Source organism: Embiotoca jacksoni, unplaced genomic scaffold (assembly GCF_022577435.1).
Source record: "Embiotoca jacksoni isolate LCO1_2020_lvr unplaced genomic scaffold, fEmbJac1.0.p SCAF_1, whole genome shotgun sequence".
Lineage (NCBI taxonomy): Eukaryota > Metazoa > Chordata > Actinopteri > Embiotocidae > Embiotoca > Embiotoca jacksoni.
The window spans coordinates 19,710,569-19,727,576 of NW_027185229.1; the positions used below are offsets into that span (position 1 = coordinate 19,710,569).

The 17,008-nt window shown below is 37.6% G+C and overlaps 2 protein-coding genes across 2 annotated transcripts in view; both read right to left on the reverse strand.

Moving 5' to 3' along the window:
• Window positions 1-7,199, reverse strand: part of atg7 (ATG7 autophagy related 7 homolog (S. cerevisiae)) — a 61,653-nt gene extending 54,454 nt beyond the window's left edge. Inside the window, exons 1-8 of the mRNA XM_069146230.1 lie at window positions 6,715-7,199; window positions 4,764-4,975; window positions 4,611-4,665; window positions 4,203-4,320; window positions 4,010-4,087; window positions 3,773-3,889; window positions 2,878-3,024; window positions 2,562-2,650 (exon numbers count right to left, since the gene is read on the reverse strand). Coding sequence (XP_069002331.1) covers window positions 2,562-2,650; window positions 2,878-3,024; window positions 3,773-3,889; window positions 4,010-4,087; window positions 4,203-4,320; window positions 4,611-4,665; window positions 4,764-4,935 — 776 coding nt within the window. The 5' untranslated portion in view covers window positions 4,936-4,975; window positions 6,715-7,199. The remainder of the gene's footprint in view (window positions 1-2,561; window positions 2,651-2,877; window positions 3,025-3,772; window positions 3,890-4,009; window positions 4,088-4,202; window positions 4,321-4,610; window positions 4,666-4,763; window positions 4,976-6,714) is intronic.
• A 3,406-nt stretch (window positions 7,200-10,605) lies between these two features.
• On the reverse strand, window positions 10,606-15,271 carry hrh1 (histamine receptor H1). The gene is made up of 2 exons (XM_069146271.1): window positions 15,131-15,271; window positions 10,606-13,149 (listed from the first exon to the last, which is right to left on the reverse strand). The coding sequence occupies exon 2, from the start codon at window positions 12,905-12,907 to the stop codon at window positions 11,261-11,263; it is 1,647 nt and encodes a 548-aa protein (XP_069002372.1). The 5' UTR covers window positions 12,908-13,149; window positions 15,131-15,271; the 3' UTR covers window positions 10,606-11,260.
• Between the last annotated feature and the right edge of the window lie 1,737 nt (window positions 15,272-17,008).

Below are 17,008 nucleotides of genomic sequence, written 5' to 3' on the forward strand. Positions count from 1 at the left end.
TAAGGTTTTTAAGAACATTAGTATTGAGAATACACAGCAATCAGTGGCTGGTTCAAAAATGCTTTCATAGGATTCACAAGTTTCAAGCTGCTGCAAATACGATGCATGTCACGAATGTTTACACAATGTTGGCTGTGGTGTCCACAGACAGCAGCTGCTGTATGTATCACTGGCATGGGTTAACAAACCAGCCATTGTCCTTGACCTAGACTGGCTAACTGCATGGTTCATTTCACAAAAAATAAGGAGCTTAATAATCCAACGCATCATTTACATACATTCACACATAAGAGTGAAAGACAAATGTTGTAAAGTTCTGGGAATTGGGGATGATATTGGAAAGGTTTAGGTGGATAAAATTAGCAATGATATCATTACAATTAAATTGAACTTAGACGTATTAAGGAGGTAGCTAATGGGGGAGTCTGTTGAACAATGAAATAATGAAAAAAAGAAATAAGAATATAAATTATACCATTCCACAATGATCAGACATTTAAATACAGAGACAAATGCCACTGGCTCCACTTCGTAGACCTGCCTAAGCTCTGTTCAGGACTGGTTAAAGTGAAAGTAATGCCATATGCAGATTTAAATAAAACTACACATCCATGTACAAGATATGATATTACAGCCAAGCAGGTGGTTACACCTACATCAGTTTCTCTGAGCTTTCAGCAGCAGCTTCACACTCTTATTGCAAGACACCGAGTCTCTGCAAACTGCTTATTTTGAAGCAACACCACAGGTTCAGAGGAAGCTTTGAAGAGAGTGACAGTCACTATACCCATATACAATTTATGAGCCAACATATTTGCTTGAACTCATAAATTGCGACACCTTCTATAATATCCTTATCTACTGAAAGATCACAGGTTATGTAACGACCTGAATATTTCATTTTATTGCACATTTCTGAAAATTAAAATTTGCGGTCCTCCTTACTTCTAATAATCACAATATTTTGTATAATTTGCATAATATTTGATGTCAAAATCTATACCACAATGTGAACAGTCTCTCATTGCTTGTTGAAGACCAGCACTATACAGACGCAGAATCATCTGCATAAATAAGGTGGCTACAGAGAGAACTACCAGCCATAAACTGTGTCACTTCCATTTAACTGCACTGACAAATCATTTGTATAAATATCACATAAAAAAAAGAGCAGATAAGATACCACCGTTTTAAACTCCGTTACACACATACAAAAGGGGCAGGTACAGCATTTCCCCATTTTACCAGAAAACCAAGATTCTCACAAGGAATCCAGAAACCTTTCTTAGAAACAATTTACTAAATCATTTTTCATGGTTTGAAAACTCAATAAAACAACAGAAAATGTACCTACTATCTTTATCCAAGATTTAATTTTAGGCAAAAATACACAAATCAGTGCAGCATTGATGTTTAAAGACAAACTGATGAGTATTCGAGATATATTGTTCTGGCCTAAACAGAACAGTTCTCTCCAAAACTCTAGCACAAGCTATAAACCTGTATTTCTTTAAACAGATTAGTTTACCGGCTTTATCTTCAATGACAGGCACTAATAAAATAGATAGAATAGTAATAGGCCATGAAGTAAAAAGCCAGCCAGCAGGGGATAACGTTTTTTTAAATCGCAAGTTTTAAGTGTTCAGCAGTTATATTATCCGTTGTTATCCGTTAGCTTTCACATTGCATCGAGGACTTCTTGAGGGCTAATAACCACCTCACTCTTCTCCTTGATGCCAACTATAAACGTGTTTCTTTTGACACAATTAAAAACATCATAATAAAGTTTTTCCCACAACTAAGAAAATGTATCTGAACCACTTAGCCCATCAATATTTGGCCGTTAAGCTGCTTTACAGTTATTTATCATTTTGCAACTTTCTTGCAAATGAGTCAGACCTCAGTGTTCTTATTCCTTTTAATATATTGAAGCTTGTTTGAAGGACTGTGTCTCTCTCTACCAGACTCAACCCATGCTATAAATGCCCTCCTTGCCCTAATTTATAACTCTTCCACATGTTCATTCCCACCTGACATCTTTACACATCCTCTGCAAACAACAGCAGCTGGGTCTCTTATTTTATGGTCGTGTTGCGTTGGAACGATGGACCTCATTGTTCATCGGCTTTATAGACAAATGGCTCAATCTTAAAAGCTGCTGTCATGTTTCTTTAAGCAAGTACTGTCATCCATGAAGCAGTGTAATAACTAGAATTTATCTCAAGCTTGCAAAACTCTTACGACACCTCAGTGACTAAGCAGCAGCCAAACAGCTATTTTACAGTCTGAGTGCAAAACAGATAAATTTAGTCCAAATTTCCTGAAATGATTCAAAGCTATTGAAACAATACTGTCCTTTTTCAGTTTTGTATCCATGGTAACACGAGGGTTTCTGCTCCCTACACTTCAGGGTCAGGAAATCAGTTAATCAGTTTGAAGTGGAAACCTTAATAGTGTTTTTGAAAGTTATTTCAGTTTCATAGTGAGGACCTACAACAATGGTCCTCTAGTGAACTTCCTCATCTTTTCGCAGCACAGACAGACACAGAAGTATGATTTACCATTGGTTAGCTAAGAGGACCAGTAGATTTCTCAGAGGCCAGCCCGGATGTTGAGACAGAGTACACGGATCATAGACACCCACAGTGACCTAGGAAAAAAAAATAAAGTGAGCGTGTTTTTACATGTATAGTACACAAGATTCTAATCTAATAAATGTAATAAACAAGTAAATATATATATTTATATGATAAATATTTATATTTATTATATATAAATACACTTAATACAAACCTATAGTAATTATGTAAATTCAGGATTTTTTTTTTTTTTTTTTTTTTTTTTAATGTATAGATAAAATTGTCTTAACCCAACTACCTTCTTATTATCCGTGAAAAATGTCTCCCAGTCCCCGAGTGGAGCCATCTGAACAGTGTCATCTGTGTACTTCATTAGGAAGTAAGGAACTGCAGTGGTCCCTCTTTTGATACACAGCCCATCATAGGCCTCCTGCAGGGCTGCGATCTGAGAGAGAAGTAATTGATTAGCAATATTTATAGAAAGCGCTGTACTGTGTCCGACATCCTCTGGGATATGAGTGATAATATACACTCACAAAACACTGCTTTTAAAACTATTGTAATTGGCAGAATATGTCAATTTTTACTGTGAGTATTTTTCAAGCACCACAAACAATGTTGTCTTGTTTGAATTTGACCTATTCGGTATACAACTACCAATTATATATAAAGCAATACTCAGCTTAAAAACTGCACCAACATATTGGAAAATTCATTGTGCGCTTTCCAAAGGTACATCAGAACGACACCAACAAATATGAATTAAATATTTGCATTAATCTACAAGTCAAATGGACACATCTGAGAGGTAACCATTGACTTCACTTCATTATATAACATACAGAGTATTAGACATAAAAAAATGCATTTAAAGAAAATGGTTGCGAGTTGCATCAAGTTAACCAACCCATTTTTTTTATTAGAGGTTAGAAACATTAGGATGGTCTATGGAAAGAGACTTCAATGGAAATAAAAATCAAATTTTTAGGAAAATATAAAATGCCATTTGAAAACAGTATATAAGTAGCACAGCTGCAAATTTTATGTTTACAATTTGTACTGAGCATCAACACTTGGATTTTCACCTATATTTTAATAAATGGTATTCAAAAACTCCTAGTTTAAAAGAGGAAAACAGGATAACTTTAAAGTTTTCACTGTGCATGTTGGACAATGACTTTTAAAAAGCCAACCTGTTTTGCTGAGAAAACTTCTTCTAGGACGGACGGCTCTTGGATGATCTTTATCCCTTCTGGGAAACAAAGTGCAGGGAAGCAGAACCAGTAGTAGAAGTGGTACTTCTTCAAATCCTGCAGAAAGATGGTCAAAACAGGGGACTTAAAAATTCAGCAAAAAGAAAGAAAAACAGTCATGCATATAGTCATTTTTAAATGCAAGTAACACATTTACTTGATAGTATATATACGTACTGCAAAGGTCAGCAGAAGAAATCTGGAGAGGATAGACGGGTCCTTCAATGCAGCCCCAGACTGTATAGCCTCCCATATCTACACAGCAAAAGGAGATGAGGAATTGCAATCTGTCTATTTAACAGATATTGTCCACCAGATGTCTGTGAATACGTGTTTGTGTCTAAATAAATTCCCTTTGGATGTCTTTTACCTCTTTGGCCTCTTTCTCCAGCAGAGCCTTCTTATCGGCTGTCTTAAAAGCATCAAGTGTGTTGGTGTTGTACAGTGTTCCAACAGCTGGACAGCAACGAGCCGGGGTTGGACCATCACTAACAGAAAAATATATTACACCTTTGTATCAAACTGTGTGCCTTCAGTGTGATAAACACAGCGACCGCTGTAACACAATTGATGTTAACAATGTGCTATATTTTGTAAATTAAAACATAGTTGAGCGTAAAGGTTCATTTTTGTCCTCATATAGAAGGTAATACGCAAATCATCTCTGTGACAGCTGCCAAATTTGCATATAGCACTGTGCATTTTAAGACTCAATAGCAACAGAAAAACAAAGGACGAGAGTACTGTTTGTGCACACAACATTCTGCATCGTACTTACATATCAAATGCACTGAACTCCAAAGTTAGACGAGTAGGCAAACCAACTGGATCACCTATCACATGTAAATGCAGATAAAACATTTTATTGAATATTAACCCAAGTGTTTCCACAGGGCTCTTTATAATGACACTGTGTAACCACACTACTCACCATTGTAGTAGTATCCTTTGATACATTTGGGACTCTCATCCAGTCTGTAGTCATTGAGTTTCTTCTGAGTAAGCTGGTGCCAGAAACCTGCCTCCAGAGCACTGCTGAAGGGAGCAAACTGCAGCTTCAGGTCTGCAGTGGACGACGACGCTTCACTGATGTCTGACGCCATCACAACTTCACTGACAGGCCAGGCAGCCAAGTTCTAAAAGCTGTGAGATGAAAGAGCTGTAGGTTGAAAAACACTTGCAAGCGCTATACTCAGAAATAACTTCGACACGCACAGAGTGGGAGAGTCAAATTCACAATCACATCTCCTGACTAACAGTCTTAACACAAGTAAAAAGTAAAAGCGTGGTTAATGGACTGCACTAACACTGCGCTTTTTGACCTTAGAGGACAAAGCGCTTTCCAATTGTACCTCTCATTCACCCATTCACACACACACACACACACACACACACACACACACACACACACACACACACACACACACACACACACACACACACACACCAATGGTGGGAGAGCTGCCCCTGCAAGGTGATTGGCTACAGTAAAGTTCTTTGATGGGTTTTTTTTTTACATATTGTAAATCGCTTTGTGAAAAAAGTGTGATTTTGGGCAATGTAAATATGTACCTTCACCTGCTGTATAACAAATGTGCACTTATGTAATCTTATATTACCTTAGTGGTGGACAAAACAATTTAAAAACATTGTTTCTGTTAGAAAAATTACTCAGAGGCTTGGTTCAAAATCAAACATATCGGACATTTATTCTTGCAAGAAGGAGCAAATACATGCCCCCTCAAAGAGAGGTGTCCAGCAGTGCTCCCCGTCACTCCTCCATAGGGCAGCTTTTATACAGTTGACAAACAATTAACAGTCACCCCCAATTCCTTTGTATCTGCTTTCGTATGATAATATTGATTAGATTTGCAGGTCACAAGATAAGGACACAGGGGAGTCGTCAATTAGATGCGGAAAGCAAAACAAAAAGGAATCACTTGCAAATAAGAGAGGAAAGAGAAGAGACTTTTCGGAGCCACAATGCAAACATGCAAACAAGAGGAAGAGACTAATCTTTTTTTTTTCATCAGTTTCCTATTTACACTCACACCAGTGGCGACACAGCTGCCATGTAAGGTGCTTGCCTGCCATTGGGAACAACTCAGGGTTCAGTGCCTTGCCTGTGGACAGGAGGGATTGAACCAATTTAACAATTAGTGGGCAACTCGCTCATCATCTGAGCTACAGCCTCCTTAGTCTCATGACAAGCCCCAAAGCATTTGATGGACTATCACTAAGCATGGACAACTCGTTCCTTTTACTTCCTTTTGCCGTGAATTCATCCGTCAGTACTTTGGGTTCTGTGTTGTGTGTCAGAATAAATAAACTATACCGAGATATTTTGTTCAGGCTATGTGCTAACGTTTGATGGCCACCTGTCTGTACTTCTGACTTATCAAAGTGTAAAGCAACAGTTATTTATACTATGTGCACCTCTAGTTGCTTTACCATCTTCAGGACATCAACCAGTCAACTGGTTTGGATGTAGGCTGGTTTGACAGGTTTAGGTGTTCACAGAAATCCAAAATGCAAAGTGAACTCAAACTGTGGCACAATAAAGACCTCTAACCATTGGATACCTTTCTTTAATATTTAGGAAGTTTCATGCTTTACATGTGAGTTAATGTTTTCTTTCTTACTTATTTAATTGTTTTTTATTAATTTTTTTATTTTACCACCATTCAGTCACTGTTGAGTCTGATCAGCACAGAGGAACCATCAGCTTTAACAGATTAAACACGACGAGAATCAAAGAGGAAATAAATCACAAGATGCGACACAACTGTTTTACAGACCAGATAAATCAGTCTAGCTTCACACAAGACACACACACACACACTACTTCATATGACGAGCTATAACAGGCGTTGTGCACTTACCATGAATTCTTGCTTCCTGGTGGCGTGGATCACGTGACCGCGGGACTTGTCAACAACGCAATGCACTGTGGGTGAGTAAGCCCCTCCCTTTAGCTTAGCTGCTTTATGGTGCAAGCACCATCGAGTAAAATATAAAGAACCAAAACATGAACATAAACGCGCAGACGACGAAGCAGGAGAAAACTGACAAAAACCTATACGCGCCGTTTCTTTTCATTTCGTAGAAAACGGGAAGAAGCAAGAAATCATATAGTCACCAGGAAGTGTTGTTTTTGGTACGTCCCCCTTACCGTCGGTTTCAGCGGGTGAAGTCACAAACTAAACAACATAGTGGTGAAATGTTTACAAGTTGAGTGATCTGTAAATGTAAGACGTGGAGCTACGAGACCGTTTTTACGGGGGTGGTCACCGGAAAGTTAGAAATTGGCACCATCTGCGTACCGAACCAGCGACAACGAGTTAGGGGCCGTCTCAAAACAACAGGCTGGGAAAAAAACGTGCAGAAATGGAAAGAATGAAGGTGTCAGCATTTGGCCTGGCTCTTCAAAGCATATTTAAATTATTTGGTTTTGCAACTATGGCTAGCGGCACAAAAATAAACTGCAAGGACCATGGCCAAAACAAAACCTTTTTTTTTTTTTAGTTTTTTTTTTTTTACATTTTGAATTCTGGTAGAGAATTACTGAATCCTTGATTATTTGTTTATTTACCCAAATAAATATACTAATATAAAGTATCAAAAATACTGGATCCATAAAAACAGTAATAGAAACAGTTAAATGACTGGTGCAATGCTGAAACTGAGATTCAAGTACTAGGTAACCCCTATTATCGTTAACAACAACAGCTATTTTTGTCTTGGTTACAGCTACCTTTCTTGAAATACAGCCCAGCAACAACAGCATATTTATGACAGAAGTGGTACTGAAATGCTTTTGAACTCAGTGTGCTATACGGAGTCCATATGTGTCCTTCATAGTGCATTTTCTTTACCAAATCTCAGTTGGGTCGTTCCAACCATAAATCCATGGATGGTCTGTGAGCTCTAATAAGTGTTTGAATGAAACAAGGCAGCAACAAATCTGACAGTGCCCCTCATGTAGGCATATATGAACCAGCTTGCTTGTGTTGATACTTTTTTTTACACATTATAAAATGTTGGACTGGATTAAAAGTACAGGTTTGTTGTCTTCGAATGTAGTTACGTTTTTTTGAGGTTAGTACCTGAAGGAAGTCAAATTATTGGAGGTATTTTGGCAAATGTGAGGAAAAGGTTTTACTAAGCCACACTGGTCAGAGCAGTGATTGTAAAAGAGAGAATAGAAAGTTTGGGTTGCTCACTTTCATTGATATTTATTCCTTATATCCGTAAAAATCAAACAAAAAGACATCATTTTTATTTCACTAGAAAATATAGCATATGACTCACTGATAATGTCCTCAATGTCCACAACAAAGCTGTTTTTTTTTTTACTTTTTTTTTTTACTGGAGTTCTTGACAAATGCAGACTTAACTGATCCATTGAAAGGCAAATATATTAAACTTAAATGATATAATGACATTTTGTTCGCAAATGTATGTGGTGTTCATATAACATTATTAAGATGAACTAATTCTACTTAATTTGACTAGATGTAAATGTGTAGCATTATTTAAATTGTGTTCATTCAACAATATATATACACATATTGTGAACATCCAGTTGACAGTTTATTAAGTATCTAGCTAGGAGTAATTCAGCCCACACCTACAGGGCTGTCCCAATCATGACATTTTAGTTGACACTAATGGTTATCCATATTATTGAGATTAATGATTTGTCTGTTTCTGTTTATTTTAATCATATATGCTAATCATAGTTTAATACACATATACACCTTTTCAAAAAGAAGAAGAGGCATTTTTTGGCTGTGGTGTTTGGCTTTGAAACCAAACCCACGATGTTAATGTCTATAGGGCCTTATCAAAATGCAATCATTTAAATTTTAGAAGTTAACCACCTCAAGATAAACAGCACTAATTCTCCACCAATGTGTATTTAAATGTAACAGAGGAAGAAGGTGAGATGACATCATTTTTAATGGGGTGATAAGAGAGTGGTACAATTATATACAGTGTGTTGTGGTAGTCTTTATCGTAAGGAGCATGAGTAAAAGATTGTAAATTGATCATTATTAAAAGAATGGTTACCAACCTTTGATCTCTGTTGCTGGTATTAAAACTCTGAGAATGAAATGCAGCCAGACAGCAGCTTCCGTTTATTGTAAAAAGCGTTTAAAAAAAAAAAAAAGAAAACTGATGAACACCAAAACATCCAGTATCACAGAATATCCAGTGAAGACACCACAGTGAGAATTAAAGCATTTTTCCTTTGCAGAACTTTTTTCAAGTCAAAGAGAAAACAAAGTACCTCCAAAACATAATTATTTTCCTCCGTCTGGTAATACACACACTTTTCTTCACATTATCGCTCTTCCAACTCAGTTCCAGCCCCTCTGATTTGTTGCGAGTCACTAGAAAACATTACGGGTGTCTTGAAGGATCTAAATTTTGCTAGCATTATGGCACGACCCTTGATGTGCATATTCAAATTTTAAATGCAGTAATAGACCTCTGTCATAAGGAAAAGGAAATTCATTTAACATGACAAACTGTTTTTGAAAATCTGAAGACATTTTCTTTTCATTAACTTTCTTTTTTACAAGAAAGTTGCTGGAAGATTTTTTTTTTTTCAGCAGGGAGATATAATTGTGATGGTTTGTCTCTACAGACTGAAGGATGCCTTTTTGTGTTTTTGTTACAAATTATTTAATTAGTACAAATGTATTCCACAGGTCTCAGATTTATGCTTTCTTTCCTGCATTGTGGAAAAATAATTGGTGTTCTTTGGTGTTACATCACATCATAAAACAAATGAGTGTGGAAAGCTTTCAGTTCCCAGTATGAAGAGAGCAAAATCCTGCATTTAGACAGCAGGATTTCTTGTACGCGGTTGCCATGCCTACACAGACACTGTCTTTGTTGACAATGTGATTCTCACTTGCAGCCAATATTTATCTGATGGCAAGGGTTTGTGTATATAATATGAGCAAGAAAGCAGCCACAGTATTTGGAATATTTTTAGGTACTGTTTGCACTGAAGATCCGTTTTGAATTGTCCAAGTAAAGTTCAAATGTCTGGATTGTTTGTTAGATAAAGTTGCCTCACTTTGGTAGATAGCTAGATAAATTTTGATTTTTTTTTTTTGATTTTTATACACTTTATTAATCCTCGAGGGGAAATTTCTTCACTACAGCAGGGGGGCTGTCAGGGGGGAGATGCTGCAGCAGGCTGCCACTAGCGCGGCGCCAGGTAACCTGACCTGAGGTGCATGTTTTTGGTTTTTGAGATAGTCACATACAGCTATTCTAACTGGTAGGCTACAAACTGCCGAACAAACAGCTAATTTAACATATTAACACTGTCAGTATAGTTGTACAATTTGCTGCCTTTATAAGACTAAACAGCTGTTCACTCACCAGTCTAGAAGACACTTTATGAATTCAGCATGAAACTTCGTTCCGTTACTCTCCACGAGTTATCTCCAGCAGTGGAAAGCAACGCCAATGTGAACTTTGGTTTTGCTTTTATTCTGCCATTGTTGTGTTTAACTCTTCCACTTATCCTAACAAAAAGTTAGGGGGGATGGGGGGGGGGGGTGGCTAACTTCAATAGATGTCTCTGCAACACATACAAGAAAAGTATTTGGCATGACTTTCAAACTGCTTTTTCTTCACATTCTGTAAATAGTTTTCGTTATTTATCTTCTTTGAACGTTTTAAGCTAAAAATCTCAAATAGTGTACATTTTTAAAGCTGGATTATCTACAACCCCCCCCCCCCCCAAAAAAAAACAACAAAAAAAAAAAACAGTGAATGAAGGGACAATTGAACAGAGCCCCCTCTCCCTAGAGTAACAGCTCACAAGACACAAGTCAAGGTTTGTGCTTATCCTGCACTGACATTAGATAGAACAACTAATGGCCCATGTCCTTTTTAATTATGAGAAAACCATGTGACAAATAACAGATTTACTCTCAAATGTATGACAGTGCTTGTATTTTTTTTTGCATTTTTTTTTTTTTTTTATCAGCCTGGTGGAAAAACATAAATAGATATAAAACATTTTTCATTTTTTTTTTTCATTTTTGACATAGTTTGTTTTTCTCATCCTGGACCAAAAACAATAAATTCATGCTCTTGTTTCTGAGGGCGAGAGATCAAATTCTTCCCAGTTTAAATGCCTCTACTTTGAGACATATTTTGATATTAATAACATACCATAGACAAAATATATAACACTAGATTGAGACATTTCGCTCAACTTGGGTCAGTGTTGTAGGTTACAAAAATAAAATCTGGAACATACAAGAAATAAGTGACACTCAAACCATATGAATATATTATCAACACTTTAAGAGCTCCCATTTGATTGATTCTACTATTGTCCTCTTCATTATCTGTGTATCTGCAACACACCTGTTATTTAGTTCTTCTTGCAATCAGTCACCAACGAATGTTGAGAATATTTTTGAAGACCCGTTTAAAGTTTCTATTGCATAGCGGATAAATGAAAGGGTTTAGAGTGGAGTTGATGTAACCGAGCCATATGGTGAACATGTGAAGGTCGTGGTGCACGCACTCTTTGCAGAATGCCATGACCATGAAAGCAATGAAATATGGTATCCAACACAATAAGAACGCGGCGATTATGAAGCCCAACTGCTTCGCTGCCTTGTGCTCCTTTTGGATCCTCAGACTTTGAATACGCCGACGTGATTGGTCAATAAACCTTTGCCACGTCTGTCTCAAAGTCACTGCGTTATCTGGGTCTAATTCGCCGTCTTCTTCCCTTTCCTCAGGCCAGGGCAAAGCGTGACTGGGGTCGTAGTTGTTGTAGAGCACAGACGTGTATCTCTGCACATCTGATACCTGACTGATATCACAGACTCTGCTCACCGAGTTTGGCACTGTGACGTGGCATTCATTTAAAGATGCTTGATGTTTTTTGTCATTATTTTCACCTGAGCAAACCATGTCCTGGGGTACTGATGGCTGGCTCAGGGGAACCTCAGCTGCTGGCTTCTTCTCCTCAGGTGACAAGGAGCATGTTTTCGCCTTTTGTGCCATTCTCAATCTTTTTGTTGTCATGGCAAGCAATGATGTCTGTTGGCACTTTACGCCAATTTTTCTGTGAGCTCTCGATGGAGCAGTTTTTGTTTTATCTACATACTCCAGGGAGTATGCCTGATCCAGAGTGTTCTGGTCCAGCAGTCGTTGTTTTTTAGACAGTTTCATTGGAATGTCACTTTCCCTCTTGGGTGATCTGGAGTCATTTTTCTCCAGGGTTTGAGCATTTCGTCCATTCTCATTTTCCGCAAATGAATCGGTTGGATGGATGATTCTTTCTCTGTCCCTCAGATGTTGCTTTACTGCCAGGTAGATATGTGTGTAAAACCACAACATCAAAACTGAGGGCACATAGAAGTTGAAGACTGCAGTGATGACCTTAAACCACGTGACAAAACGGAAGTCTGTGTCACACTTGTTCTCCTCTTCAGGTTTTAGGTCCACATGTGTGAAAGACCTCCATCCTAAAATAGGAATAATCCACATCATTGACAGCAACCAAGCTCCAGAAATCAATACACTCGCCTTTCCCCGTGTTCGATATTTCAGATATTTAAGCGGCTGTCTAACTGAGCGGTACCGATCCAGGCACAGGATAAACAAGCTGAAAATTGAGGCAGTGCTGGCCACGTAGTCCATAATCAGCCAGAATTGACAGACGGCCCGGCCCAGCTTCCATTCGTCCTCCAACAAATACACCAAGTTCAAAGGCATAACTGTGGTCCCTACGATCAAATCTGCCACTGACAGGCTAACGATGTAGAGGTTCCCTACGGTGTGGAGGCTTTTCTCTCTCTTCACGGCATAGAGCACAAGCAGGTTCATGATTATGGTGAGGAGTGAGAGGAGTCCCAGAGAGACTCCCAGCAGGGCGTTGTGGAAGCGGTCATGGAGGGTCAGTGTGTTATTGTTCTTCAGTGAGTCACCACCGGGGAGGCCGCCCCAGGTGCCGTTGCTATTGTTCAAAAAGTTATTGGTGTTGAGGTGTAGAGGGTTTGTGGAAGGTGAAAAACCAGTTTCCATAATGTTTGGTGAGATGGACACCTCTAGATGCAGTCACATTATTGAAAGCTGTCCAGAGTGTCATTTACATGACATGCATGGACCATGTTTGAATCAGTCAATCTGTTTTCCAAGTGAGCTAGGTGACTCAGTTTCAGTCTAACATTTGCAGTTGAAAAAGTTGAAAAAGCTATTCCTTATTTAGCGTTAATTAGTGTCTCTGTGATCTGAAGTCCATTCTGTTGTAAATCCAAACTTGTTATCTAGAAAATAAAAAACAGGACAGATCCATTAGTTATATGAAACTTTTTAAGCACGAGATGCAAAATATTTCTTAAACTGAAGTATTTAAAATTATCTAGAGGCAATCTTTCAGAAAACTGGAGTGTAACATTTTCTTTGAATCTATTCACATTTTTAGTTTCAGTGTACAGTAATAATAGTCTAAAACCTCTATTCATTCTTCTCTTTCACTGTCCAGCTGGCTTTCTTTAACACTTACGCAAGTGGAGGGCGGTAAATCCGATCAACAACACAGCAGTCGACAAACCGTGTCATTGATGGAGAGAAGCCACTCATAGGCTGCCAGTGCTTTATGATGGAATCTGTGTCTTAGGGTTTTTTGATAACACGTTTGAATGTGAAAAGCCCAGTAAGACATCTCATTAAAATGTTGCCACAAAAGAACTTGTATGGACGGTTGGGGTATTGATTTATAAAAGAGTGAACTGAAATAAACCTGTTGCCATGGATACTGCTGGCATTTCTGTAGCTACATCTTTTGTCTTTCTGTGATTAATCTGAATTGAACATCATGTGGCTTTTTTTTAGGATTCAAGCATTCCCAACAGTAATTCTACTGTAAAGCATTACTTACATTTCTTTCATGTGTAATCTTTACAATCAGATCAACACATCCCATTCAGATGGAACAATCTAATTCCAAGCGGAAAAAAAAACTATCAAAAAAACCCAAACAAACAGCAAACAACTCGATACTAGAATGCACAGTGCTGAAATCAGTGACGTCATTGTAGATGGAAATATACATTTCTATATTGGAGTTTATAGCAAAGGCCATTAGTTCAAATGTCATTTGTTTTTTGTCTATTATTTAACTGCATGAATAGTATAAAGAGAACATCTGTCTTTTCTATCTATCTAGTCTTTTGTCTGTGTCTGCTTGCTTACTGATGAGACATATTTAGGAAGAGTTAGAAAATGTTTAGAAAATGACTTATTCTAACTCTCATCACAGTCTGATTTTAAAATGGAAAACGCCTGGGAGAATAATTAATTTTCTTCTATGTCAGCCCCAAGTTTACATCGTGGATACGCCAGACAAAAAAAGTTTTGAAAGCAGTTAATGAACTATGGCGCTCTCCTATTGATGATGGACAGACAGAAGTTATTACAAGCCCTCCAGATTTGTGGTTCAAGTCGTTTTACTCAAGTAGGGACAGGCAGGAGCAAATTCCAGCACCAAAGGCTTCATAAAGTAGTTGTATGTCATACTGTGAATACCAAAATGCATCAGTCGAGGAAACGCGACATGCCAATTAAATATGCGCAAATATGGTACTCTCTGCATATTTTTTAGAGCCTCATAAAACACTTGTATTAAAGCCACTTAATTATTCGAAATTTCTGATTCATCACCAGCTTTTTACAATCTTTTGACTGAAGCGAGTGATTGTAAACCCTTTTTTCAGCTCTGTCTATAACCTCTATGTTCACAGAATAACAGCCTCCCAAACACAAATATTTATTTCTCACTAATTTCACAGAGAATAACAATTGAAAGCGAAAGGGACCGCTGAATTAAACCGGCTGTGCGTTGTTGTTGTTGTTTAAAAAAAAAAAAAAAAAAAAAAATTGACCGGCACAGGGTTGCCTGAGGACAGGATATTAATCCAACACTGATTTTACAATATGATGATCAATAATAACCATTGTCTGTCTGATTTCATAAAAGAATGCGACCACAGATTAATCCTGTTATCGTTTGCCCTGCTGCGATCTGATAAAGCCAATCTATCAAAACGAATTATACAAATCGGTGCGCAGAGAACCACCTGTTGAGACGTTGTAAGATCACACATTGGAACTTTTAGGCTCTCAGTACAATAACAAAATAACATGCACGCTTTCTAACAACAGTCGAACAATGAAATGGCTTCTTGACATCAACAGTTTAACAGTGAGTTACTTTAGCCTATAAGCAGTAGATAGATTCAGATTTACCGATTATGGGTTTCCACGACGGTCCTATTTATTCCCGTTTGTGTTCCGGGTGAAAATCTGAAACGAATGCAGGGCAGAGGTTGGAAATGCAAAGGAAAACGTCTGCCTCCTTCCCTCTCCCTCTCTCTGTCCTCACCTCTCCCTCTCCCTCTCTGGACTGGACTTTGGAGTTCATCTGACATCCTGGTGAACTACTTGCAGCCATAAAAAAAAAAAAATAGCGTTTAATTGAAAAATGAATTTCACCTAATGAGACATGGCGCATTATGATTCACTGTGCAATGATTCAGAGTATGATTCACTCCATACAATTACGCACACAAATTTCCTCCATTTCAGGCAGTCTGGACATTAATGAAACGAAAATAGGAGGTTGCTAAAGGTTTACAAACAGTTCCAAATCATTTAAAAACCTGCGGCTGTGTAAATCTTTAACTGAGCCACATGGAAATCCAGCATTAGAGAGAGGTGAGGACGAGAACTGCAGGATCATCAATATAGTAAAGAAGAGGGAAAGTAGTAATATGAGATAACAGCATCATAAGTTTCTCCAATCACAACACAGAATCTAAAACAGTTTTTTTCCTTCTAAAGTTTAAAACACTCTCTGCTTGATTTGAACTCATGCAGTTGTTGACTGGGTGTAAACACATTCATTTCGGAAAAATATAGTTAAGACATTAAGTGAATTGTTGTTACTGACTTTCTTCCATAGGCAGGCTATTTCACATACTTTTCATTTAATTCCTCACCATGGCTGTCACAGGGCATCATCCCCACCCACGCCAATGTGCGTCTCATCACCGACTGTGTGTGGGTTTACGGTTTACTGTTTGACTAATACGTCTGGAATCACATCTCAGTCCTACAGTTTTTAAGATGAGAAGTTAAGCTGGGATGTAAAATCAGATGGCTTGGGAGGAATCCAAGAAAATACTAATTTAATGTGTTAAATCAGCACAGAGTGAAAGTCTGGAAGGAGGGAGGATTGTAAAAGATATAGATATTGGTTTCATATCCCTAAAGTTCCTGATCTAGATCTTCTGTAATTTATTTAGAATCTACCGTGAAACATAAATCTGTAAATTAGTTAAATTCAAAGACATGTTGCAATCTCCATAGCTATCAGGGACCCAAAATATGTCACAAAGCCTCAGAAAATATGCCATTGTTTCTCAAACAATATAAACATAGTATTTGCCAAAAGTTAATATTACTTTTGCGACCAACTAAGTACTCAGCAGATAATAAAGATATTGTCGTGGAATTGAAACCCCATTAGTGAATGTTTTGTCTCATCTGATATGACATTTGCCAACAGTGTCTGTTTTTCTGTTGGTGTAATTGGAACTCTCGGAAGCAGCTGCTGAATGACAAAAATATCATGCATGTTTGATAACGTTCAGCTCATCGCCCACTGGTGGGATGATGAGAGTCCTAATGACGCTGCTAATGTGCTGATTCCGAGAATGAGCCTGGGATTAACAGTTAATTCATGTTTATTTCCATTTTTTTTTTTTTTTTACTGTAATCTACAATACAAATATACTACATGCTACATATAAACTATAGAATACTATTATTGTTTTTTAACATTTCATTTTCTAAACATTGTTATTTGATAAATTATCCCTTGGCACTTTTGCTATAACAAATTTACAAATGTAACCTTTGAAATGGTGAAATAAGATTTTAAGACAAATAATACAGATCAAAAATAAAAATAAAACCACATCTTGATTTAAGCTTTTGAAAAACCTTTCAAAAGCTTTGTCGAAAGACAACAGTGTTATGCACAATACACACAAAACTAAAATTTCAGTCATTTAAAAAAATATAGTTTAAAAGAAGTGTTCATGATCAAAATCACTTCCTGGA